At 44.1% G+C, this 26,197-nt stretch overlaps 1 protein-coding gene across 2 annotated transcripts in view; it reads left to right on the plus strand.

Annotated features, from left to right (window-relative positions):
* The window catches only part of epha8 (eph receptor A8), a 637,160-nt gene that overhangs the window by 119,030 nt on the left and 491,933 nt on the right, over positions 1–26,197 (plus strand). For both annotated transcript variants that reach the window (XM_068017569.1, XM_068017570.1), the window contains exon 3: positions 25,332–25,995. In XM_068017569.1, the coding sequence (XP_067873670.1) occupies positions 25,332–25,995 (664 nt within the window). The remainder of the gene's footprint in view (positions 1–25,331; positions 25,996–26,197) is intronic.

The raw sequence follows: 26,197 nt of genomic DNA on the forward strand, positions 1-26,197 counted from the left end.
ATTATAAAACAAGTGTTAACCGATAATGGAGTAAAGCATGAACACATAGATTGAAATTTTAAAGTTCCCTTTTTACCTTAGCCCCTCACACTCACACGCATACAGTTAACCATAAAAATAAAAAGGGATTTTTCTTTAGAGCTCTGTCACAGACAAAAAAACACTTGGGCTGAATACTTGCTCATTCTTGAAGAAAACAGATGAGCTATGTTGTGTTCCAAAACTGGCATACAGTCTGGCCTCCGAGTACACCTAGATGGGTCACTGGGATTTTTTAGAACAGTTCTTTTCAGGCGGTGTTGAGAATTAATTTAGCAGACTTTACTTCAAAGACAGGAGATGAGATGAATTAACACAGTGGACTTCTCAGGGTCTTTTTAGAGAGGTGCTGGAAAGCTAAGCTTGCTTGTGGTCTTCTCTCCTTCCTTGGGAATTCTCTTCTCTCCTTGGAAGTTCTCTCCCTTTTTAAACAGTTCTCTGTTGTTTATTGAATTAAGTCAGGCAGTTTTCCCAAAAGGCTTGTTGTTGTTGCTGGAAGTCAGGTGGTTTCCCGGAAAGGCTTGTTTTCATCAGTGCCCCCTTTAAAAAAACATTTCCAGGGATTGTTTTTCAAAGTTAAGTGGCCTTTACATGACCCTCTTTGAAAACCCCAAAGTTTAACATTTCTTCAATCTTTCAAAAATGAATCCTCAAAAAATATATTTAACAAAACATAGAGGCACTTTCATAACAGATGTAAATTGGGGCCGGTTGTGAATCAGTGTGTATTGGGACTGTGTGTATCGGGACTGTGTGTAAATCGGGACTGACGGTGAATTGGGGCTGGGTGTGAATTGGGACTGGGTGTGAATCGGGACTGGGTGTGAATCGGGGCCGGGTGTAAATCGGGTCTGAGGGTGAATCGGGGCTGGGTGTAAATGGGGACTGAGGGTGAATCAGGACTCGGTGTAAATCGGGACTGGGTGTGAATCGGGACTGGGTGTGAATCGGGACTGGGTGTGAATCGGGACTGGGTGTGAATCGGGGCTGGGTGTGAATCGGGACTGGGTGTAAATCGGGACTGGGCGTGAATCGGGACTGGGCGTGAATCGGGACTGGTTGTGAATTGGGACTGGATGTGAATCGGGTGGGGCTGAATCGGGACTGGGCGTGAATCGGGACTGGGCGTGAATCGGGACTGGTTGTGAATTGGGACTGGATGTGAATCGGGTGGGGCTGAATCGGGGATGTGAATTGAGCTGCTGATTCATTATTGCTTGCTTCACGTTGATGACCAATTTCAGATCCATGGTGTGGAGCTATTCACTGGGGGTGAGATTCTCCTCCATGATAGTACCAGAAATAAGGCAGGACTGCTATGGAGAATGTTGGAAAATTCCCCCGCCTCGCTGCCTGATCAGGATTTGTCTCCATCCAACACTGTCTACTCCTTCCCCACTTGCAAATGATGGTGGAGGACGCAGCCTGCAATCCCAGCAGTGATCCCTGCTCTCCACTACACTTACGCCATTTCCTGGGCCGCCATGGGGATGTGACAGAAGATTTTGGAAAGCGGCGATAAATTTCCAAATGGAGGAGGAGGGCCTTCCAGTGGCTTTGTCTTCTTCCAGACAAGAGTTACCTGCTTAGTGTCATTCCAATTTCCAAGTCTGCTTCTTCACATTTAAGGTCCCTTATCTGATCCCTGCTGTTGCATCACCAGGATTTTCCACTTCCCACTGGTGTGCTCCCTCTTGACACTGGGAATCCTGCCAGGAGACCAGCATGCATGAGTAATCAAAACCAAGAAAATGAGTTGGGGGTGGGATAAACACGAGGGACGGTGAAAACCTGATGCCTAACCACCGCCTTGAAAATCCGCTCCAAAGAGAGTTATCCAATGTAGAGAATCAGAGAGTTAGAGATAGAAGGTGAAAGTGTGTGCAGCAGGTCAAAGAGAAAAGAAAGGTTCAGGATGTATGGAGTTGATATTGGTTAGGGTGGATCGTCTTGCAGTCATTGTTACCCTATTTGTATTAAGTTACTTCAAGTACTTTTTAATCCATTTCAGAATGAATGAATACTTATGGAATTTCTAGTAGGAAGCATTGGGCATTGGAAGGTAATCCATTGACTGATTTTGGGAGCATGTGATGCTCAAATCTAGAGGACAAGCAGGTCACCTGTTCCTCGATACCATTAATTGGATTTTTTTTTCTGAGCTATCATCTCAAGTCCAGAATTCGACTTGTAGTACCTTTTCCCTGTGCTATAGTAAAATGCATGAGTCGTTTCACATTCAAATGTACTTTTGATAGATCGAGCCCAAGGTCAAGTGACATCATTAGCAAGAACTCCCGGATAGAAAACAAGTATTGGTATTTCAGCAGAAGTTGGTGCTGTCCTGTACTGTGTACTCGATATATATACTATTATGAGTTATGGTAAATTATTTCAAATTCTTTGAAAAGGAAATATAACCAGCTGAAAACAGTGTTTAGATTAACTGCCGAGAAACAGAAGTTGAAATCTGGATCAGATTTTTGGAACTAGAAAGCACTGACAAATAATTACTGACATCTTTGTTTTACACTTGCCAAAATAATTGTAGTGTGGATTACAGTCCATAAATGCCCAATTTTTGATCAAAACTCTAATTCCCCAACCCCCACAAAACCACATACTTAAAGGACTCCAATCCACAACATTGAACTTCAAACACAGTGCTCTGACAGAAAGCAAAATGAATAATTATCAGTTATATTTTAAACTCAGCACTAGGTAATTCATCTTCGCGTTTATCTCACTCTTTTCATTCTCCCAAGGCCCCGAAATGTGAGGTTGCATTTTGTTCAGCCTCTGTTTCCAGCCGCTCTCCGTTCTGACTCGGTTCTGTGAATGATGCCAGGAGCTTGAGACTGAGTTAGTATAATTGCAGCATGTAGTGTACACAAAGGATTATATAGAATTTACAGGCCATTAGGCTCAATTGATCTATGCCAACAGTTATGCCCGACATGTACCTCCTCCACTCTACTTCATCTGACCCCACCTTAAAGAATCCTATTCTTTTCTCCCTCGTGTACCTATCTAGCTTCCCCTTACATGCATCTGTGCTACTTGCCTAAACTTTTTCATTGTAGTGAGCTCTACATTCTCACCACTCTCTGAGTAAAAAACTTTCTCCTGAATTACTAATTGGATTTATTAGTGACCATCTTATATTTATAGCCTTGTAAATCTTTATATGCACATTCTTCAGTTCCTCTATGCCTTTTTGGAATTTGGAAACCAAAACAATGCACAGTACTCTAAGTGTAATTCAGTTATCGTGTAACTGCAACATGTGTGCACAAATTTAGTCATTAATGAAAATTAAGCACAATCATTCAGTGCCTTATGTAACAGCAGCACTTATTACTTCATCAACCTCCAAAGAGTGAGCACATGATGTACAAAGGGTCTTCTATTTCCATAATACCCTTCTCACAAGATATATCAGAGAACTTCATTGAAATTGAAGTACAGTTACTGTTATTCAGCAATTGTAGCAACCAGTTTGCACACAGCAGGACTGATATACAGCATTGAGATAAATGGCATGTAAACATTGAGATAAATGGCATGTAAACATTACACTGCAGTCCCATCCTCCCACTGGTGGTGGTGCCAAAGCAGTTCAGTTAGCATTTCCTAACTCCTTGTCCTGCACTGCAGAGTAACTTGAACCTAAATAACCACAAAGTTTACTTTATAACTGTAAATAATTATATAAACTCAGTGTTATGCAAAGTAAGGACAGAATAAGTGACATTAAAAAGGGAATTGAATTACAGTGCTCCAATACTCTGGTCCAATTCTCTCCTGCCTTCTAACTTCATTTTACCTGAAGACTATACTTGATCCTTCATCAGTAATGTTGGGGGGATTTACCTGTTTTTAAGATATCCACTGAGGAATGGCAGTTTGGAGAAATATCAATAGAAAGAGAAAGAAAAAGAGAGGAGCACAGACATACAGAGAGATCAAAAACATTTATAACTGCTATCCTGAGAAAGGATGAAATGTAGAAAAAGAATTGCTTATGAACAAAGATATGGAGAGAATGTTTAACTAATTATTTTGAGAAGGTAGCAGGGAGGGTTGATGAGGGCAATGCTGTTGATGTGGTGTACATGGGCGTTCAAAAAACATTTGATACAGTGCCACACAGCAGACTTGTGAGCAAAGTTATAGCTCATGGAATAAAAGAGACAGTAGCAACATGGATAGGAAATTGGCTGAGTGATAGGAAACAGAGAGTAGTGGTTAACAAATGTTTTTCGGACTGGAGGAAGGCTTGTAGTGGAGTTCCACAGAGGTCAGTGTTGGGACCTTTGCTGTTCCTGATATATATTAATGACCTAGACCTTGGTGTACAGGGCACAATTTCAAAATTTGCAGATGATATGAAACGTGGAAGCATTGTGAACTGGAGGGGCACCAATATCCTGGGCGGGAGGTTTGCTAGAGCTCTTCGGGAGGGTTTAAACTAGTTTGGCAGGGGGATGGGAACCGGAGCCACGGATCAGTGGATGGGGTAGCTGTTGAACAGGCAGATACCGAGTGCAGAGAGTCTGTGAGGAAGGTTAGACAGTTGACAGGGCAAAGTTGCAGCCAGTATGATGGGTTGAAGTGTGTCTATTTTAACGCAAGAAGTGTCAGGAATAAGGGTGATGAACTTAGAGCATGGATCAGTACTTGGAGCTACGATGTTGTGGCCATTACGGAGACGTGGATATCACAGGGGCAGGAATGGATGTTGGATGTTCCAGGGTTTAGATGTTTCAAAAGGAATAGGGAGGGAGGTAAAAGAGGTGGGGGAGTGGCATTGTTAATCAGGGATAGTATCACAGCTGCAGAAAGGGAGGTCGTCGAGGAGGGTTTGTCTACTGAGTCATTATGGGTGGAAGTCAGAAACAGGAAAGGAGCAGTCACTTTGTTGGGAGTTTTCTACAGACCCCCCAATAGCAGCAGAGACATGGAGGAACAGATTGGGAGGCAGATTTTGGAAAGGTGCAGAAGTAACAGGGTTGTTGTCATGGGTGACTTCAACTTCCCTACTATTGATTGGAACCTCCTTAGTGCAAATAGTTTGGATGGAGCAGTTTTTGTCAGGTGTGTCCAGGAAGGTTTCCTGACTCAATATGTAGATAAGCCGACTAGAGGGGAGACTATGTTGGACTTGGTGCTTGGCAACGACCCAGGCCAGGTGGCAGATCTCTCGGTGGGAGAGCATGTCGGTGATAGTGATCACAACTCCCTGACCTTTACTATAGTCATGGAGAGGGACAGGAGCAGACGGGATGGGAAAATATTTAATTGGGGAGGGGGAATTACAATGCTATTAGGCAGGAACTGGGGAGCATAAATTGGGAACAGATGTTCTCAGGGAAATGCACGACAGAAATGTGGAGGTTGTTCAGGGAGCACTTGCTGCGACTGCTGGATAGGTTTGTCCTGATGAGGCAGGGAAGGGATGGTAGGGTGAAGGAACCTTGGATGACAAGAGATGTGGAACAGCTAGTCAAGAGGAAGAAGGAAGCTTACTTAAGATTGAGGAAGCAAGGATCAGACAGGGCTCTAGAGGGTTACAAGGGAGCCAGGAAGGAACTGAAGAATGGACTTAGGAGAGCTAGAAGGGGACATGAAAAAGTCTTGGCGGGTAGGATTAAGGAAAATCCCAAGGCGTTCTACACTTATGTGAGAAACAAGAGGATGGCCAGAGTGAGGGTAGGGCCGATCAGGGATAGTGGAGGGAACTTGTGCCTGGAGCCGGAGGAAGTAGGGGAGGTCCTAAATGAATACTTTGCTTCAGTATTCACTAGTGAGAGGAACCTGGTCGTTTGTGAGGACAGCGTGGAACAGGCTGATATGCTTGAACAGGTTGAGGTTAAGAGGGAGGATGTGCTGGAAATTTTGAATGATATGAGGACAGATAAGTCCCCGGGGCCAGACGGGATATACCCAAGGATATTACGGGAAGCGAGGGAAGAGATTGCTGCGCCTTTGGCGATGATCTTTGCGTCTTCACTGTCCACTGGAGTAGTACCAGATGATTGGAGGGTGGCAAATGTTGTTCCCTTGTTCAAGAAAGGGAATAGGGATAACCCTGGGAATTATAGACCAGTCAGTCTTACGTCAGTAGTGGGAAAATTATTGGAGAGGATTCTGAGAGACAGGATTTATGATTACTTGGAAAAGCATGGTTTGATTAGAGATAGTCAGCATGGCTTTGTGAGGGGCAGGTCATGCCTCACAAGCCTTATTGAATTCTTTGAAGATGTGACAAAACACATTGATGAAGGAAGAGCAGTGGATGTGACGTATATGGATTTTAGCAAAGCGTTTGATAAGGTTCCCCATGGTAGCTCATTCAGAAAGTAAGGAGGCATGGGATACAGGGAAAGTTGGCTGTCTGGATACAAAATTGGCTGGCCCATAGAAGTCAGAGGGTGGTAGTAGATGGAAAATATTCAGCATGGAGCTCAGTGACCAGTGGTGTTCCACAAGGATCTGTTCTGGGACCTCTGCTCTTTGTGATTTTTATAAATGACTTGGATGAGGAAGTGGAAGGCTGGGTTAGCAAGTTTGCCGATGACACGAAGGTTGCTGGAGTTGTGGATAGTGTGGAAGGCTGTTGTAGGTTGCAACATGACATTGACAGGATGCAGAGCTGGGCTGAGAAGTGGCAGATGGAGTTCAACCTGGAAAAATGTGAAGTGATTCATTTTGGAAGGTAGAATTTGAATGCTGAATACAGGCTTAAAGACAGGATTCTTGGTAGTGTGGAGGAACAGAGGGATCTTGGGGTCCATGTCCATAGATCGCTCAAAGTTGCCACCCAAGTTGATAGGGTTGTTAAGAAGGCGTATGGTGTGTTGGCTGTCATTAACAGTGGGATTGAGTTTAACAGCCGCGAGGTTATGCTGCAGCTCTGTAAGGCCCTGGTTCGACCACATGTGGAATATTGTGTTCAGTTCTGGTCGCCTCATTATAGGAAGGATGTGGAAGCTTTAGAGAGGATGCAGAGGAGATTTACCAGGATGCTGCCTGGACTGGAGGGCATGTCTTATGAAGAAAGATTGAGGGAGCTAGGGCTTTTCTCATTGGAGCGAAGAAGGATGAGAGGTGACTTGATAGAGGGGTACAAGATGATGAGAGGCATAGATAGAGTGGATAGTCAGAGACTTTTTCCCAGGGTGGAAAGGGCTATCACCAGGGGGCATAATTTTAAGGTGATTGGAGGAAGGATTCGGGGAGATGTCAGAGGTAGGTTCTTTACACAGAGAGTGGTGGGTGCGTGGAATGCGCTGCCAGCGGTGGTAGTAGAAGCAGATACATTAGGGGCATTTAAGCGACTCTTGGATAGGTACATGGATGATAGTAGAATGAAGGGTAGGTAGTTAGTTAGATCTTAGAGTAGGTTAAAGGTTCGGCACAACATCGTGGGCCGAAGGGCCTGTACTGTGCTGTACTGTTCTATGTTCTATGTTCTATGATAGTGTAGAACTTCAAAAGGACATAGGTTGTGGAATGGGCAGATGAAGTTCAATGCAGAGAAATGTGAAGTGATTCCTTTTGGTAGGAAGAACAAGGAGAGACAATATAGAATAAAGGGTACAATTCTAAAGGGGGTGCAAGAGCAGAGGGTGTATATGTGCATACGTCATTGAAGGTGGGAGGACAATCTGAGAGAGCAGCTGATAAAACATACTGTATCCTGGGCTTTATTAATAGGAACATAGAGTACAAGAGCAAGGAAGTTATGTTGAACTTGTGTAAAACACTGGTTTGGCCTCAGCTGGAGTATTTATCCAGTTCTGGGCGCCGCACTTTAGGAAAAATATGAAGCCATTGGAGAGAGTACAGAAAAGACTCACAAGAATGGTTCCAGGGATGAGGAACTTCTGTTATGAAGATAGATTGGAGAAGTTGGGACTGTTTTCCTTAGAGAAGGCTGAGAGGTGATTTGATAGATGTATTCAAAATTATGAGGGCACTGGACAGAGTAGATAGGGAGAAACTGTTTCCACTTGTGAAAGAATTAAGAATGAGAGGGCACAGATTTAAGGTAATTGGCAAAAGAAGCAATCGAGACATGAGCAAAAACTTTTTCATGCAGCGAGTGGTTCGGATCTGGAATGCACTGCCTGAGATTGTGGTGGAGGCAGGTTCAATTGATGTGTTCAAAAGGGAATTAGATAGTTACCTGTAAAGGAAGAATGTACAGTGTTATGGGGAGAAGGCGAGGGAGTGACACTAAGGGAATTGCTCATTTGGAAAGCCGGTGCAGACATGAAGGGCTATAACAATTCTGTAATTCTGTGAACAAGTACGAAATGTATATGAGAGCCATCGAAGGATGGAAAGAGAGGAGTAAGAGAGAGAGAGAGACGGGACTGAGAGAAAGAGGAGTGAGAAGAGAGACAGAAAAATAAATAATTCGAGAATAGAGACAAGAAGAGAAACAGTTAAAGAAGAGGAGGCGTTCTCTCGATCTACTGCCATAACATTGGTGGAAGATCAGCAGTTAGAGAGATTCTTTATGTCATTGCTCCAGGATTTCTGCCAATCTTCCACTGAACCTGGAGATCAGAAGAAGCCTGTGGAAATTTGACCCAATTACTTAGCTGCATATAGTGACACCACTATTTGAGGCCAGAATGGGGATGATTGTATAATTCCCCCATCCCCTGGACACTGCTGTAGGGAGTGGGATTGATTTTACGTACCTAATTTGTGTTATGCAATTATCCCCCATTCATTGCGTTTTGCTGGAGAAATCACCCTGCTTTTCTCGGGAGATTCTGGTCATGATGGTTAGTTGCAAAATACACTGTTTGATCTAAGTCCTGCCATTACTATTCCAATGCACCCCTGGCTGGTCTCCCACATTCTACTCTCCGTAAACTCGAGGTCATCCAAAACTCTACTGCCCGTGTGTTAACTCGCACCAAGTCCCATTCCTCTATCACCCCTGTGCTCACTGACCTACGTTGGCTCCCGGTCAAGCAAAGTCTTGATTTTAAAATTCTCATCCTTGTTTTCAAATCCTCCATGGCCTTGGCCCTCCCTATTGCTGTAATCCCCTCCAGCCCCACAACTATCCTAGATATCTGCACTCCTCTAATTCTGGCCTCTTGTGTATTCCTGATTTTAATCGCTCCCCATTGGCCGCCCCTTCAGTTGCCTAGACCTCTAGCTCTGGAATACCCTCCCCACACCTCTCTGTCTCTCTACCTTGTTTTCTTCCTGTAAGACACTCCTTAAAACCTACCTCTTTGACCAAGCTTTTGCTCATCTGATCTCATGCCTCATTTTGTGACTGGGTGTCATACTTTATTTTATAATGCTCCTGTGAAGCGCTTTAGGATGTCTTATTATGTTAAAGACAATATATAAATATAAGTTGTTGTTATAAGTTCTGCCCCGCTTCCAACTCATCGGCTGACACAGTGGTGTCCATAAACACTTTGCATTTGCCTGCTGTAGTGTCCCAATCAAGCTCAATGTAAGCTCGCGGAACAGCACCTTATCTTTCGATTAGGCATTTTACAGCCTTCTGGACTCCACATTGCGTTCAACAATTTCAGACCGTAATCTCCACCCCATTTTGTTTCTTTCTCTTTGCATGTTTTGGTTTGTCTTTTGTTCTAACTTTCTGATGGCTGCACACCTGCTCTGGGCACACCTTTTGCTCCTTTGGCCAGAATTTAATGCCCCACCCCGGGAGATGGCTAGGAGGTGGTGAGGGGGGAGGTGGGGGAGAATTGTTTGGGAGGTGGGGGATGCCATGCCCATCACCTACCTTCCCCCATTGCTATTGTACCAGCAGCAGGGGAGGTGATAAATGGTTCGCCTGCCCTTGGGCCAATTGAGTCCCTTACATAGCCAATTAATGGCCACTTGAGGGCCTCTTTCCTGCAGCAGATGGGTACTTCACCTGAGGAGGCCACCTAGTAATAACTGGGGGCCTCCTTGTGGGCTGGGGAGGGGTGGTGGCCCCCCTCATCGGCACCCTGTGCCCCAAGGAGGGCATACTCAGCAGCATGGGCCAGCATCACTAATACAATACCCCTGCCCTACACTCTGACCACTCCCTCCCCCTAGCTCGGGCCTAGCTGATTGTCCCCAGTGAGGCCCGACCCCCATTTACCTGTTCCAAGGCTGGCGTCCATCATAGCTGCTCTCGCTGGGTGCAGTCCCAGCAGTGGCCACCGCTTCCAGTGATGCTGCTGGGACCGATTGGCCAGCAACTCTTGGAGGTGGGACTTGCTGCTTCAGAGGGGTGGAAGCCCCAGCTGAAGCCAAATAAGGGCCTGAGCCACACAAAATAGCTTGCCTCTGGCTTTCTAGCTGCCGGGTGAGGCCACCGCCTCTCCATTGAGTTTTGGCCTTTGTTTCTTTGCTTGCCCCATTACCATTCCCTTTGGCCCTGCACAACTAACTCTCTGTCATTTAATCTCTTCTGTCTTCCATCCTATCACAGACCTTCCCTTTTGTTCTCTTCCCATCCTCCCCCATTTCACCTGCTCAAAATCTAATACATTTCTAACTTTTTCCAGTTCTCATGAAAGAACACTTTAACTCTGTTTCTCTCTCTACAGATGCCCCCTGACCTGCTGAGTATTTCCAGCATTTTCTGTCTTTATTTCAGATTTCCAGCGCCCATAGTATTTTGCTCTTGTACTCTGCATTTTCCTTTGTGAGCAGCACGACGGGAGGTCAGCTAGTGAGAGTACAAATATGATTCTGATCAGAAGTTAGGCCCAGCATACTCACTACTCAGTCTTTGTGTTAAATTGTTCTGCCTAGAGTCTTGATGTGAGAAAGTCAGTCGGTGACTTTCCAAATCAGTTTATTCTAGTAAAACAAATGAAGGCTGCAGAGACAGGAAATTGGATAAATATTTATTGATTTGAACAATGAAATCTGTATTGCTGATGGGTGAACATATATAAGGAATGAGGAAAAGAAGTAAGTGTCTAAAATAGGGAATGCAGCAAACAAACAGAAGGCCCATCTAATTCTGAAAGAAACAATTCCACCTTAAGCATGCAAGGCCTTTGCCAGAAATAGGCCAACAAACATGAACTTATTTTTCTCACTGATGCCAGTGGGCCTTTTGGGTCACATCATCCTGGAGAAATAATACCACTATTAATGCACAAATCAAACCGCAGGTTCAGGGGACTAGGAAACACTATGTGAGCTGCTAATCTCCAGAAATTGCTCGTTGATTTACGCCAGCCCACCATTATCCTCACACAAATTGCACCACTCCCTTAGCCTCCTTATTTTTAAGAACTTGCTAAATTTGCACATTAATTTCCCATTAAACTCACCACAGAAAGTTAGGGCTGGAAGTCAATAGCTAAGTACCTTTTTAGCAACATGATTACTGTTAATGAAATGCCAATCAACTTCAACAATTTAAACTGTTGAATCTTGTTACGTATTTTTTTTTAACTTAAAATTTGTTTCTCAGCTTTGTAATGTCGTGCAGTAGTGACTTCACCTTTAAGAAACTGTACCTTTACGAGATCAGGTCACGGATGACATCATCATCCATATATAAGGAAGAGACACTCAGCACATGGCTTGCAAAAGTCACACACAGACCAATGAGGAAAAGACCTGTACCTGAGATCATTAAATGTAGATAAGTAAGACAATAAATAGTGTTTGTGTTGAATCTGAATATAAAACCTAAGGCTATCATTTTCTGACGATGAAGGAAAAGAAAAGGCACAGAAGGATCCAAGAGCAGGAAACAAACACAGCTAAAAAAAAGGTCTTGGGAGAAAACCTGGATTGGATCAGAGAGAAAACCTGGGCTGGAACAGAAAAAAAAAGTTTTGTTCCAGATTTAAGCAGAAGCAATAGCCATGTATGCACAACAATTTCCAATCTTTCCAGCCTTTACAGAGACAGACAGCAATCAAGGGCCACACTGGAGCAAATAGCTAGCAAGATTCAAATGCCTAATAGTGGCATTCAATATCAATACATCCTGACAAGAGAAAGCGTTACTCCTACACTATGCTGGACCAAAAGTCGACAATATCTTTGATACACTCAAGACACCAAAACTGACGATGATTATGACACAGTAAAGAATGCTCTAATAAGATATTTTCAACTGAGGGCAAATCCTCACTATGAAATTTATGTCTTCAGGCAAGCAAAACAAGATAAGTACAAAACCCTTGACCACTACATGACGACACTCAGAATTCTGAGCCAGAATTCCAACTTCACAGAGGTGGACAAAGAAATCATCTCAAACAGATCATTATGACCTACCAATTACCAAGAATAAGACGGCAAGCTCTTAGAGAGGGCGGCACAGTGGCGCAGTGGTTAGCACCGCAGCCTCACAGCTCCAGCGACCCGGGTTCAATTCCGGGTACTGCCTGTGTGGAGTTTGCAAGTTCTCCCTGTGTCTGCGTGGGTTTCCTCCGGGCGCTCCGGTTTCCTCCCACATGCCAAAGACTTGCAGGTTGATAGGTAAATTGGCCATTATAAATTGCCCCTAGCATAGGTGGGTGGTGGGCAAATATAGGGACAGGTGGGGATGTGGTAGGAATATGGGATTGGTATAGATGGGTGGTTGATGGTCGGCACAGACTCGGTGGGCCGAAGGGCCTGTTTCAGTGCTGTATCTCTAAATTTTAAAAAAAATTAAAAAAAATTAAACTTGCAAAGTTACTCATATTTACAGAAAGTTGGAAGCCAGTGAAAGATAAGCCATGGTCTTAAAAGGGAAATAGGCAAATAACAGAAGATAAGAATCCCCGAGGCCAGGTCAAGATTGTCAACAGAATCCGTGAATGTCACAAAAGGTTGGTTTCACCTGAGAAACACACAAACACAAGGGCACAGAGGAAACTGAGAGAAAGCTCTGAGGCACATCACGGAAGACCAATACAGAGATTACAACTGCCTCACGTTCGAACATGCAATCATTGCGGTAGTGCATATCCTCTCTACAAAACTTGTCCTGTGAGAGGAAAGAAGTGTAAAGCCTGTGGGAAAATGGGACATTTCGCAAGAGCATGCTGATCGAAGGCTGCACAAGACACTAACAGAGTTAAATGCCAGAAGAAAGATTACATCTTCACAGCACGAGGTATTTGTTGCCCAAAACCACAATACTGACGCCCGCCCATGTGCGATGTGTTCATACGCAATTCAACAATCTCTGCAGTAATTGACTCAGGAGCAATAGTCAACATAATGGATGCCCCGACATTCCACAAATTACTGAGGAAACTGCAATTGAACAAGCCAATATCTAAAATCTTCTCCGAGGGATCAAATACCTGTCTTCCAGTCCTAGGGATCATCCAAGTTACTCTCAAATCCTCCCATGGGTTCACATGTCAGATTGAGTTCCATGGTGGAAACTCAAGCAAGGGAAATCTGCAAAGCTTCAAACCTGCCAACGAATTGAAGCTGATCACGATCAACACTGTCAGAGAATAGTATTCCCTGATGAAAGAAGACATCCTGAAGAAATATCCGCAATTATTCGAAGGCACCAGCAAAGTGAAAAACAGGAAAATCAAGCTCCATATAGACGGGTCAGTCCAACCCAAACAACAGAGACACAGGATTCCATTCCATACCAGAAAAGACGTAGAGAAAGAATTGTTCAGACGGGAGAAGTTGGACGTCTATTGAAAAGACAGAAGGGCCAACACCATGGATCAGCCAAATTGTTTGAGTCCCTGAACCCACAGGACAAGTAGGAATTTGCGTGGACATGAGACAGGCCAACAAAGCAATAAAATGAGAAAGGCACCCAATGCCAAAGCTAGATGAGATAATTGAAGACATGAATGGGTCAAAAATCTTCAGTATCCTAGAATTGACCACTGGATATCACCAATTTGAGTTAGATGAATCCAATTGAAATGTAACTACCTTCAGTACCCACATTGGATTAAGAAAGTACACACACTTAATGATCGGAACCTCTGAAATTTGCAATCGACAATAGCAGAACTAATTACAGGCCTGAATGGAGTCAAGAATATCTCAGATGACATTATTGTATACAAGCAGTCACAAGCAATGTTGGATCGACTCCAAGTGCACAATTTGCGATTATTAAATAAAGACAAGTGCATTTTTTCAGCTCTGCAAGTGAAATTCCATGGGCACATATGTAACGAAAAAGGTCCATCTCCAGATTTAAGAGTGAAGGCAATCTTAAACACAGATCCTCCCACGGATGCAAAATAAGTCAAATCTCACCTAGGATTAGCATCATACATCGTGAGATTTATTCCAGAGTATGCCTCCATCACAGCCCCACTTCAATAGCTCACTCGACAAGATATCAGTTGGAAATGGGACAAGGCAGAAGTGCAGACATTTCAGAACGTAAAGAAAACTTTCACAAATACACAAACGATGCCTTATTTCGATCCCAGAAGACACATTGAGTTGATAGTAGATGCCAGTCCAGTTGATCTTGGAGCCATGCTCTGCTAAGACAACAAACCAATATCATATGCAAGCAGATCATTGATGGACGTAGAAACAAGATGTTTGCAGACAGAGAAAGAAATGCTCGTAGTTGTATGGGGTGTAGAACATTTCCACCCTTACCTCTACGGAGCAAAGTTTAATGTCGTTGACAGGTCACAAACCATTGCTGGGCATTTGTACAAAACACAAACCAATGTCTGTAAGAATTGAGAGATGGAGACTGTGATTCATGCTGTACAACTGCCAACTAATATACAAACCAGGCAAAGACGAAGAGAATCCTGCCGATAATTTAAGTCAAAATCCAATCAAAAACTATTCTGCTGAGCCTGAGGCCGAACTACGCATTGACTACCTAACTTATATCTGCACTCAGGCCGTGCCTAAGGCCATTACAATAGATGAAGTAAGAGTAGAAACTGGGCAAGATGAAATGCTCCAACTTCTCATGAAAGCCTTACAAACACAGAAGCATGACAATTGGAAACACCCTGACGTAAGAATATACCAATCATGCAAGGATGAGTTCATAGCACATGATGAACTCATACTCAGAGGCAACAGACTTGTCCTCCCTACATCTTTAAGGAGAAAAGCAATTGAGATCACACATGCAGATCATCAAGAAATAGTAAAGGCAAAAAGCCTTTTGTGAGAGAAGATATGGTTCCCTGGAATTGACAAAATGGAAGAAGAAGCAATAAGAGAATGCATCTGATGTTAACCAGCCATGAATGAAGGTACAGACAAGCCTGAGCGACTTAGGATGACACCCTTGCACTTGAGGCCCTGGAAGGAAGTGTCAGCTGATTTTTTAGGACCTTTTCCCTCTTGTGAATTCATTTTAGTCACAGTAGATGACTACAGCAGATATCCAGAGGTAGAAATAGTGACATTGACACCTTCAAAAGCAACTCTGCCCAGATTTGATGGTCTCTTTGCAAGGCAAGAGGCTACAGGGCAACCTCTCATTCGTCCACAAATATATCACTAAGCTTCGCTCTGAATGGAAGACAGATAAAGTGTGTATTACCACAATTCACACCTACTCAACCTTATATGCAATCAATGGAAAGCTTAAGGGCTAGAGATGAGAGTCAAAAACAGAATAGTGATGCATGCAGACCGATGGATGCGTGCAAAAGATAGTGAGATAAAAGGAGACAAAGTCTTGGTTCAGCAAGAGAAAATGTCAAAAATTAGCTCACCATTTGACCCAAGAATGTTTACGGTAGTTCAGAGAAAAGGAAGCACGATCATAGCAAAGAGAGGAAACTACATTGTGAAGAGAAATGTTGTCTTCTTCAAAAAAAGGCCAATGCTAAAACAATTCCAGAAGCAAGTGACGAAAACAACTTCGATGACTTCGCCCCGTGACAACTCCAGAAGCAGCTCAGCCAAATAAAGCACAGCCGAGAGTGATACTGCAAGATCCACAGAGAAGATCATCGAGACCGCAATGATTACCTGTCCAATTTGAAGACTATGGCTGGAATTTTACGGTGGGCAGAGGGAAGCCGTCCACCAACTGAAAAGTCGGTGGCAGTCCCACCTCCGTGGGCCTGGGGATCCAGACCGGATTTTACCTCCCCAGGCCCTTAACTGGTCTTAGGCGGGTCTTCCACCTCATTGGGGCAGGAGGTCCCGCCGAATGGAGCTGCTGGCCAATCAGCGGGCTGGCAGCTCAGTCCCAGCAGCGCCACGGGAGTGGTGGCCACTGCTGAGACTGCAACTCAGCTGAAGAATGAAGATGTCGGGGAGCACCGGCAAATGGGTAAGGTTTGGAGGCCTTGCCAGGGTCAATCAGTCGGACCCAGGCGAGGCAAGGTGGTTGGTTGTGGGGGGCGGGGGTGTGTGTTGGTGCCCAATCAGGAAGGCCCCCTCCCAGGCCATCCGAAAGCCACCTACTTTTATCAGGTGGCTTTTCTGAGGCCTTGGCCGCCTGCCTGCCAACCGTTAAATCCCCGTGGTGGCAGACGAGGGCCTTAAGAGGCCGTTAATTGGCAACTTAAGGACCTCGATTGGCCTGGGACGGGTAGGCCATTTCTCACCGCCGTCGCCCTGCGTAAATTGGTGGCGGAGGCAGGAGCGGGTCGGGAAGGGCCCCCCCCCCCCCAAGTCTCCCACTCCATTTTATGCCACCCGACCGCGACCAGCCCAATCTTTGGGGAGGGGGGTGTAAAATTCCAGCCTATGTCATGCAACAATGCTGAAGGGAGCCAGGAGGGGGGAAAATGGTCTGATATTGAGGGTGATGTGCCTGAAACCTCTCCCCTCCGTGTTTTTCAAATTTCAGTCCAATTAATTTTTGTTCAATATAATTTTACATGATTAAGCAGCTAGATTACAATTGTTAACTTTTAATTTTTTTTTTGTTATTTGTTTGGGGGATGTGAGCATCATTGGTTAGATTAGATTAGAGATACAGCACTGAAACAGGCCCTTCGGCCCACCGAGTCTGTGCCGACCATCAACCACCCATTTATACTAACCCTACACTAATCCCATATTCCTACCAAACATCCCCACCTGTCTCTATATTTCCCTACCACCTACCTATACTAGTGACAATTTATAATGGCCAATTTACCTATCAACCTGCAAGTCTTTTGGCTTGTGGGAGGAAACCGGAGCACCCGGAGAAAACCCACGCAGACACAGGGAGAACTTGCAAACTCCACACAGGCAGTACCTGGAATCGAACCCGGGTCCCTGGAGCTGTGAGGCTGCGGTGCTAACCACTGCGCCACTGTGCCGCGGTTAGGCCAGCATTTATTGCCCCAACACTAATTGCCCTTGAGAAGGTGGTGGTGAGCTGCCTTCTTGAACCGCTGCACTCCTTGGGGTGTAGGTAAACCAAAAATGCTGTTAGGAAGGGAGTTCCAGGAATTTGATCCAGCAACAGTGAAGGAATGGCATTATAGTTCCAAATCAGGATAGCGTGTGGCTTGGAGGGGAACTTGCAGGTGGTGGTGTTCCCATGAATAATGTCCTTTGAGGTGGTAGAGGTCGCAGGTTTGGAAGGTGCTGTCGAAGAAGCCTTGGTGCGTTGCTGCAGTGCATCTTGTAGATGGTACACACTGCTGCCACTGTGCATCAGTGGTGGAGGGAGTGAATGTTGAAGGTGGTGGATGGGGTGTCAATCACGCGGGCTGCTTTGTTCTGGATGGTATCGAGCTTCTTGAGTGTTGTTGGAGCTGTACCCATCCAGGCAAGTGGAGAGTATTTCAACACACTCCTGACTTGTGCCTTGTAGATGGTGGACAGGCATTGGGGAGATAGGATGTGAGTTAATCACTGCAGAATTCCCAGCCTCTGACCTGCCCTTGTAGCAACAGCATTTATGTGGCTGGTCGAGTTCACTTTCTGGTCAATGGTGATCCCCAGGATGTTGATAGTGGGGGATTCAGTGATGGTAATGTCATTGAACATCAATGGGAGATGGTTAGATTCTCTCTTGTTTGAGATGGACATTGCCTGGCACTTGTGTGGTGCAAATGTTACTTGCCACTTATCAGCCTGAGCCTGGATATTGTTCAGGTCTTGCTTTATATGGACATGAGCTGCTTCAATATCTGAGCAGTTGTGAATGTTGCTGAACATTGTTCAATCATCAACGAACATCCCCACTTTTGACCTTATGGAATGAAGGTCATTGATGAAGCAGCTGAAGATGGTTGCACCTAGGACACTACCCTGAGGAAGTCTTGCAGTAATTTCCTGGGACTGAGATGATTGACCTCCAACAACCACAACTATTTTCCTTTGTGCTAGGTATGACTCATGGAGTGTTTTCCCCTGATTCCAATTGACTCCGGTTTTGCTACGGTTCCTTGATGCCATACGTGGACAGATACTGCCTTGATGTCAAGGACAGTCACTCTCACCTCAACTCTGGAGCTCAGCTGTTTTGTGCATGTTTGGACGAAGGCTGAGTGGCCCTGGCAGGATCCAGACTGAGTGTCACTGAGCAGGTTATTGCTGAAAGTGGCTAAAAGAAATGGATAATGTAATGTAGCGTAGTGGTGACGTCACCTTTAAGAACCCGTACCTTTCAAGAGATCAGGCCACTGATACAATTGATGACATCATCAGACATATATAAGGAGGAGACACCATTTTGAGAAACATCAGCATATGGCTTGCAAAGGGTATTCACAGACCAGTGAGGAAAAGACCTGGATCTGAGATCATTAATGTAGATAAGTAAGACTGCAGCTATCATTTAATGAAAACTTAAGAACACAACACTACAACTTTTTCTTTGTCCCTTTTTCTTTCTCTCTCTTAATTCAATCTTTCTTTCCCTCTATATTTCTTTTTCTCTACCTGACCTGACTCTAATTCATTCTCTGTTCCATCGTCTTTTTGTTTCTCTATTGGTCCCAGATGTTGTCCCATAACCGCAACACATTGAAATATTATTTTAAACTGTTTTAATATTCAGTAATTGGCAACAAGGTGGAGAGTCGGACATTCCAGCATGGTCACATTTTGCAGTAGAAGTGAGACACTCAGCTTCCCTACTGAGTTAATGTCCATACTGTAAGCTTCACTTCTCAACTGTGCGAGAACAGGCAGACACTGAGAGAGGCAGAGATAGTCACAAGAGCCAGAAAAGAAAAATCAAATCCATGAACCCATGGACAATGTAAGAAAGACTTGCATTTATGTTGCACCTTTCACGGTCTCGAGACATCCAAAGCACTCTGCAACCATTACTTTCTGAAATGGAGTCACTGTTGTAAAGTAGGAAACTTTAGCAACTAATTCATGCACACCAATGTCCCACAAACATCAGTGTGATAATGACCAGATGGACTCTTTTAGTGATCTTAGTTGAGGGACAATGAACATGACGAAGGGGAGAACTTCCCTATAGGACATTAATTATGTTATGCATGGCTGCACCTTTGGTTTTCCAGAGTGCAGCATTGTGGTTGGTACCTAACCATGTGTAGGAGGCTGAGATTAATCTCTCCACCTCCTGTGCCTTTCCCTGATTGTCCAGAAGCATCAAGGCATCAAGGCATCTAGGACCTTGCTGAACCATGGGACCAACAGTCTATCTCCTTGACCAATGAGAATAAAAGTTGTGAAATAAACAGAAGGGCTCAGAGGGAGGGTGAATTAGAGTGGGTGAATTCAATGTCAAATCAGGTACAGAAAGAGGAACAGAGAGAGGGAAAGATTGTATTAAAAGAGAAAAGAGACAGAAGGCAACATAAAAAATAAAATTTCACACTTTTAAAATTCCCGAAAATAATTCACATCCTGGAGGAATGAGACTCCATAATTCTAATTGTTCACTTTCTGGGGAGGAGAGGTTGATTGGCCGTCATTACCAATTGTTAAGAGGGTACTTACACTGATAATTACTAGACTTAACTTTCTGTGGTGAGTTAAATGGGCAATTAATGAGCAAATGCAACAACTACACGTTCACAGCGAGGTTAAGTGCAAGATGTGGGATAGCAGCACACATTGGACAGCAACTTGTGGCAATTTGCAATTCATGAGGTATCTCTTCCTTGCTAAAACTTTCTGGCTGATTTGTGCAGTCGTCACGGTATGCATTGTTCACACACTATGGGCTGCATTTTACAAGCTGCCACTGATCTCGGCGGTGAGCGTCAAAGATGGCGGCCCGCACGCGCAGCCTATGCTCTGCGGAGCCGCCGCACAGTTCACAAACTTTCATCTTTAATCCTTCCCACCATCCTTTACACCAATCGTTTTAGTTTGACCCCACTACTCCCATCCCCCACACTGAAATATTTACCTGCTCCCCCCTTCCCACCAGTGTTACACCTCGGATCTCCGGACGGAGATCTGAAGGTGTTGGAGTGCCGGCCACCTGCACGAATATCGCACCAGGACTGACGACGGGCAAGTATTTAAATCATTGCTTTTAATAAATTGAAATATTTAAATTTTGATGCCGCCACTGAGCGGCGGGAGAGCCACCACAAGGCCTCGCTGCCGATGGCAATATGGGGACGGGCCCCTGATGTCGAGGTGGGGGGGAGGGGGTGCGGTCTGTAAAATTCTCCCCTATGTTTTTAGCAAAATCAGGCTGATCATCTTTCTTACCACCAAGATAAATCTAACTGTTCTATAATTCCCTGGAATTATTCTACCTCCCTTTCTAAATATAAGAATCATGTCAGCTCTCTGCCAGTCCTCTGGCATAATTCCCTTTTCTTAGGATGTTGTATAAATATGTAATAGTGCTTCTGCTATTGCTTCCCTACATGCTTTTAATATGCGTGGTTTTATCCTCTGTCAATTTTATCAATTATCCCCAGATACTCACCTGAAGGAGGACTGAATTCAGTGAGTTAAATAGTGACCTGACCCAGGTGGATTGGAAACATAGATTAGAAGGTAAAACAGTAAATGAATAATGGGAGGTCTTCAAAGAGGAGATAGTTCGTGTACAGACTAAATACATTCCTCTGAGGGAAGAAGGGAGGGCATTCAAAGCTAGAGGTTCCTGAATGACTAAAGATATAGCACTTCAAATGAAACAGTAAAAGGAGACTTGTAAATGTCAGGCTCGTAAGACAGTCGAGAATGAAGCAGAATACAGCAAGTGAAGAGGAGAACTGAAAAAGGAAATAAGAGGGGCAAGGAGAGTCCATATGAATAGATTAGCGGGTAACATAAAAAGGAACACTAAAGTCTCTAAGATAACAGTAGACTTCAGGAGGAGAGAGGCAGACTAGTGGAATGGGTAGAACACATGGCAGATAAAATTTAATGCAAAGAAGTGTGAAATTATGCATTTTAGAAGAACGAGGAGAGGCAATGTAAAGGAGACCTGGGGGTTGAAGGATGCATACATAAATTAAAAGAATTAAATTGAGCACTTCTAGTTTTATAAATCGATTGTCAGAACCTATAATTTTACACAAACTGTGTGCCTTTATCCATCATTAGGCAGTGGTCATGTTGCTAACATTGTGAATCTGTAATGGAGCAATCGGTAGCCTTTAAAGAGGAAATGGTTTGGGAGCAGTTGAGGTACATTCCCACACGCGAACCAAAGCCGGAGCGCCCTGGATGAAGAAGGAGTTAGAGAATGGAATGGAGCAGTAAAAAAGGGAATATTAAATGACAGCTTAATAATACCAGGGAGCATCAGACTGAATATAAAAAGTATAGAGAGAAGTGATAAAGGAAACAAGAGGGGCAAAGAGACAGAACGAGAATAGATTGGTGGGTAATAAAGGCCTTCTCTAGACATAGTAACAGTGAAAGGGTTGTCAGAGGAGCAGTGGGACTTATTAAGGAGCAAAATGGAGATCTACTGCAGGAGGCGGAAGGCATGGGCAGTCATATAAAGAGTGCTATGTGAATAGAGTGCAAAAGTTGGGAATTGGATGAGAATGGAAATTCAGTGCAGAGGATGAAGGAAGTGCTACTTTTCTTTGCTCAACATGTATTGGTTGGTGTAAGCGTGAGGCAATAAGTTTTTACATTTTTTTGTCCAGTGTTTTGATGTTTAGTGAAAGTTAGAGTGTGGGAAAAAAAAGTACAACAAATTAAAAGGTAGATACAAATAAAAATTATCCAGACTACGATATGGCAGAGCAGGTTGAGAGTCTGGACTGCAGTATATGGGAATTTGTGGATAGTGAGATTGTCCTGAGTGAACACATCTGCAGTAGTTGTGTCCAGTTTGAATCTCTCCTGCTCAGAGTCATTGATCCGGAGTGTGATTGGAGGCACTCTGACATATAAGGGAGGGGGGAGCAGTATTTGGACAGTTTGCTGCAGACTTCAGTCACACTTCATCGAGAGGTATGGGTTCAGTATTGGGTTGATTGATCGATAATGTGCAAAGTAAGGGGAACCTAGGTGCAATAGAGAATGAGGAACTGCAGAAACTGAGCCTGTCGAACAGGAAATGATGTATTTTCTACCTGTGCGAATAAGGGTAAAGACTGTTGGAGGGATTGCCAGAATGTGCACCCTGGCATCTTGGAGCAGGAGGCTGTCCAACGGGGGAGAGGAGGAGGGGAAGTGTCATGTGGCAGTTATTGGGGATTCAGTAGTTAGGAGGACAGATAGCATCCTTTGTAAGTAGGACCGAGATGGCATGTTGCCCACCTGGTGTCAAGGTGAGGGACATCTCGAACAGGCTTGAAAGGATGTTGGCGAGGAAGGAGGAGGATCCAGTCATTGTGGTTCATGTCGGGATCAACAATACAAGGAAGAGTAGGTAAGAGATCCTATTTGGAGAATACCAGGAATTAGGAGCTAAATTAAAGAACAGGACCTCAAGGGTTATAAATTAAAAATCAGAAAGTAGTCAAAAAGGCTAATGGAATGCTGGAGGAGTAGAATGCAAGGGGTTAGAAGTCATGCTACAGTTGTACAAAGCCCTGATTAGACCACACATGGAGTATTGTGAGCAGTTCTGAGTACCATACCTTAGGAAGGATATGATGACCATGGAGGGAGTGCAGTATAGGTTTACCAGAATAATACTTGGACTCCAAGAGTTAAATTACTCGGGGAGATTACACAAATTAGAACAAAAGCAAAATACTGCTGGAAATCTGAAATTAAAAACAGACAGTGGTAGAAATGCTCAGTGGGTCTGGCAGCATCTGGAGAGAGAGAAACAGATACGATTTCAGATCATTGATTGAATGATTTCAGGTGATTTGATTGGTATTTTCAAGATATTAAGGAGAACAGATAGGGCAGATAGAAACTATTCCCACTGGTTGGAGAGTCTAGGACTATGGGGGCATAGTCTAAAAATTAGAGCCAGACCTTTCAGGAGTGTAATTAGAAATACTTCTACACACAAAGCTGATAGAGGGTTGGAACTTTCTTGTGCAAATAGCAATTGCTGCTTAATCAATTGTTACATTTTAAACTGAGCTTGATGGATTTTTGTTATACAAATGTGTTCGGGAATATGGGGCAAAGGTGGATTTATGGAGTTCGGTCGCAGATCAGCCATGATCTCATTGAATGATAGAACAGGCTTGAGGGATTAAATGGCATCCTCCTGTTCCGTTGTCTGAGGTACTATAATACTATAATGAGGTTGCATTGATGTTTACCGAGGAAGGGGACTTTGCCAAAGCTACAATAAATGCGGAGGTTGCTGGGATACTGAATGAGATTAAAAAAAATTTGAAGAGGAGGCATTAGAAAGGCTGGCAATGCTTAAAGTGGTTAATTACACAGTCCAGATGAGATACATCTAAGGTTGCTGAGGGAAGTAAAGGTAGAAATTGCGAGGTGCTGGCCACAATCTTCCAATCCTCCTTAGATACAAGTCTGGTGCCAGAGGACTGGAGGATTACAAATGTTACATCCTTGTTCGAAAATGGGGAGAAGGATATACCTGCCAATTACAGGCCCATGGACTAATACAGGAGAGCCAGTGCAAATCTCTAAAGGAAATCATATTTGAATCACTTGATTGCGTTTTTTGATAAGGTAACAGAGAGGATGGATGTTGTGTATATGGACTTTCAAAAGGAGTTTGATAAAGTGCCACATATTAGGCTTGTTAGCAAAATTGAAGCCCATGGGTTAAAAGGGGCAGGAGCAGCAAGGATACAAAATTGGCTTAGGGACAGGAAACAGAGCTGCGGTGAATGGTTGCTTTTCAGACTGGAGTGATGTATCAAGAGCATTCCCAGAGGTTCAGTACTTGCACTCCTGCTATTTTTGATATACATTAATGACTTGGACTTGGTAGTACAGAGCACAATTTTGAAATTTTCAGATGACAAACTCAGACGTTTCGTAAAAAGTCAGGAAGATAATAAGGACGTCAACAAGCTGGTAAAATGGGCAGACACAGAGCTGATGAAATTCAATGCTGAAAAGAGCCCGAGGGAAATGAGAATTTTTTTACACAGCGATTTGTTGTGATTTGGAATGTGCTGCCTGAAAGGGTTTTAAAAAAAAATTCCTTCATGGGATGTCGGCATTGCTGGCAAATCCAGTATTTGTTGCCCACCCTAACTGCTCATGACAACTGAGTGGTTTGCTAGCCCATTTCAGAGGAAAGTTAAGAGTCAATCACATGGCTGTGGGTCTGGAGTCACGTGTCGGCCAGACCGGGTAAGGACGGCAGATTTCCTTCCCTAAAGGACATTAGCTAGATGGGTTTTTATGACAATCAATGATACTTTCATGGCACCATTACTGAGACTAGCTTTCAATCCAGATTTTTATGAACTAATTGAATTCAAATTCCACCAGCTGCCATGATGGGATTTGAACCTGTGCCCCAGGGCATTAGCTTGGGCCTCTGGATTACTAGTCCAGTGACATTACCATTGCGTCACTTCCTCCCCCGTGGGTGGTGGAAGCAGATTCAGTAATAACCTTCAAAAGGGAGTTGGATAAATACTTGCAGGGGGTAATAATTGCAGTTGGGCAGTGGTTTGGGAATATTTGAATAGCTCTTTCAAAGAGTCTGCATAGGCAGGATAGGATGCCTTGGTGCTTTCTGTACTATGTATTTCTATGATTCACAACAGCCCTGGGTGAATGGGAGTACACGGATTACAGGCCCGGGATAAATGGGGCACAAAGAATACTGCATGTGTAACTGTGAAACTGTGTGTCTGCTTCAGGGATAGCAAACTCCACATCACAATGTGACTCTCATTAAATATCAGGAGACAGGCTTAGCCTTCCCCTCCAAAAAATATTTCTCTTCTATGAAAGACAAATAAAATCTTTAAACAAAATCCAGTTATAACCAATGTTCTTTCCCTTAAGGACTGATCTATGGGGCATTATTATATCCAGTGCTTTTTCCTTTGCAGTGGGATGCTATCAGTGAGATGGATGAGTATTTCACTCCGATCCACACCTACCAAGTCTGCAATGTCATGTCTCCAAACCAGAACAACTGGCTAAGGACCAATTGGCTACAGCGGAATGGGGCACATCGCATATACATTGAAATAAAATTCACCCTGCGCGACTGCAACAGTATGCCTGGAGTTGCGGGGACCTGCAAGGAAACTTTCAACCTGTATTACTTTGAGTCAGACAGGGACATTGGCAGCAATATCTGGGAGAACCAGTTTGTGAAGATTGATACGGTGGCAGCTGATGAAAGCTTCACCAGCGTAGACCTGGGAATCCGAAGACTGAAATTAAACACCGAAGTTCGTGGAGTGGGCCCGCTCAACAAAAAAGGAATCTACCTGGCCTTTCAAGATATAGGAGCTTGCATTGCGCTAGTGTCAGTGAGAGTCTACTACAAGAAATGCCCAGCCATGGTACAGAACTTGGCTGTCTTTCCAGATGCGGTGACTGGTGCTGACTCATCCTCTCTGGTAGAGGTACAAGGCCAATGTGTGGACCACAGCGAGGAGAGAGATACGCCCAAGATGTATTGCAGTGCGGAGGGGGAATGGCTTGTTCCCATTGGGAAGTGCGTCTGTAGTGCTGGTTACGAGGAGCAAAGAGATAGCTGCCGAGGTAAGACTCCTTTCAAATTCAAATTCCCTATTATAAGTGAAGTAGAAGTTGAAGGAACAGGTGATTTTGGACCTATGGCTCCCAAGGCTTTCCACCAATGGGGTTTGTCTCAACTCATGCCTGGGTCTGTTGTAGATGAATTGATAAGAGATTGATCACTGTGATTAGTCAACAACTCCAATATCAATTGTACCATGCAATT

The sequence above is a fragment of the Heterodontus francisci genome, chromosome 37 (genome assembly GCF_036365525.1).
Source record: "Heterodontus francisci isolate sHetFra1 chromosome 37, sHetFra1.hap1, whole genome shotgun sequence".
In the NCBI taxonomy this organism is placed as follows: domain Eukaryota; kingdom Metazoa; phylum Chordata; class Chondrichthyes; order Heterodontiformes; family Heterodontidae; genus Heterodontus; species Heterodontus francisci.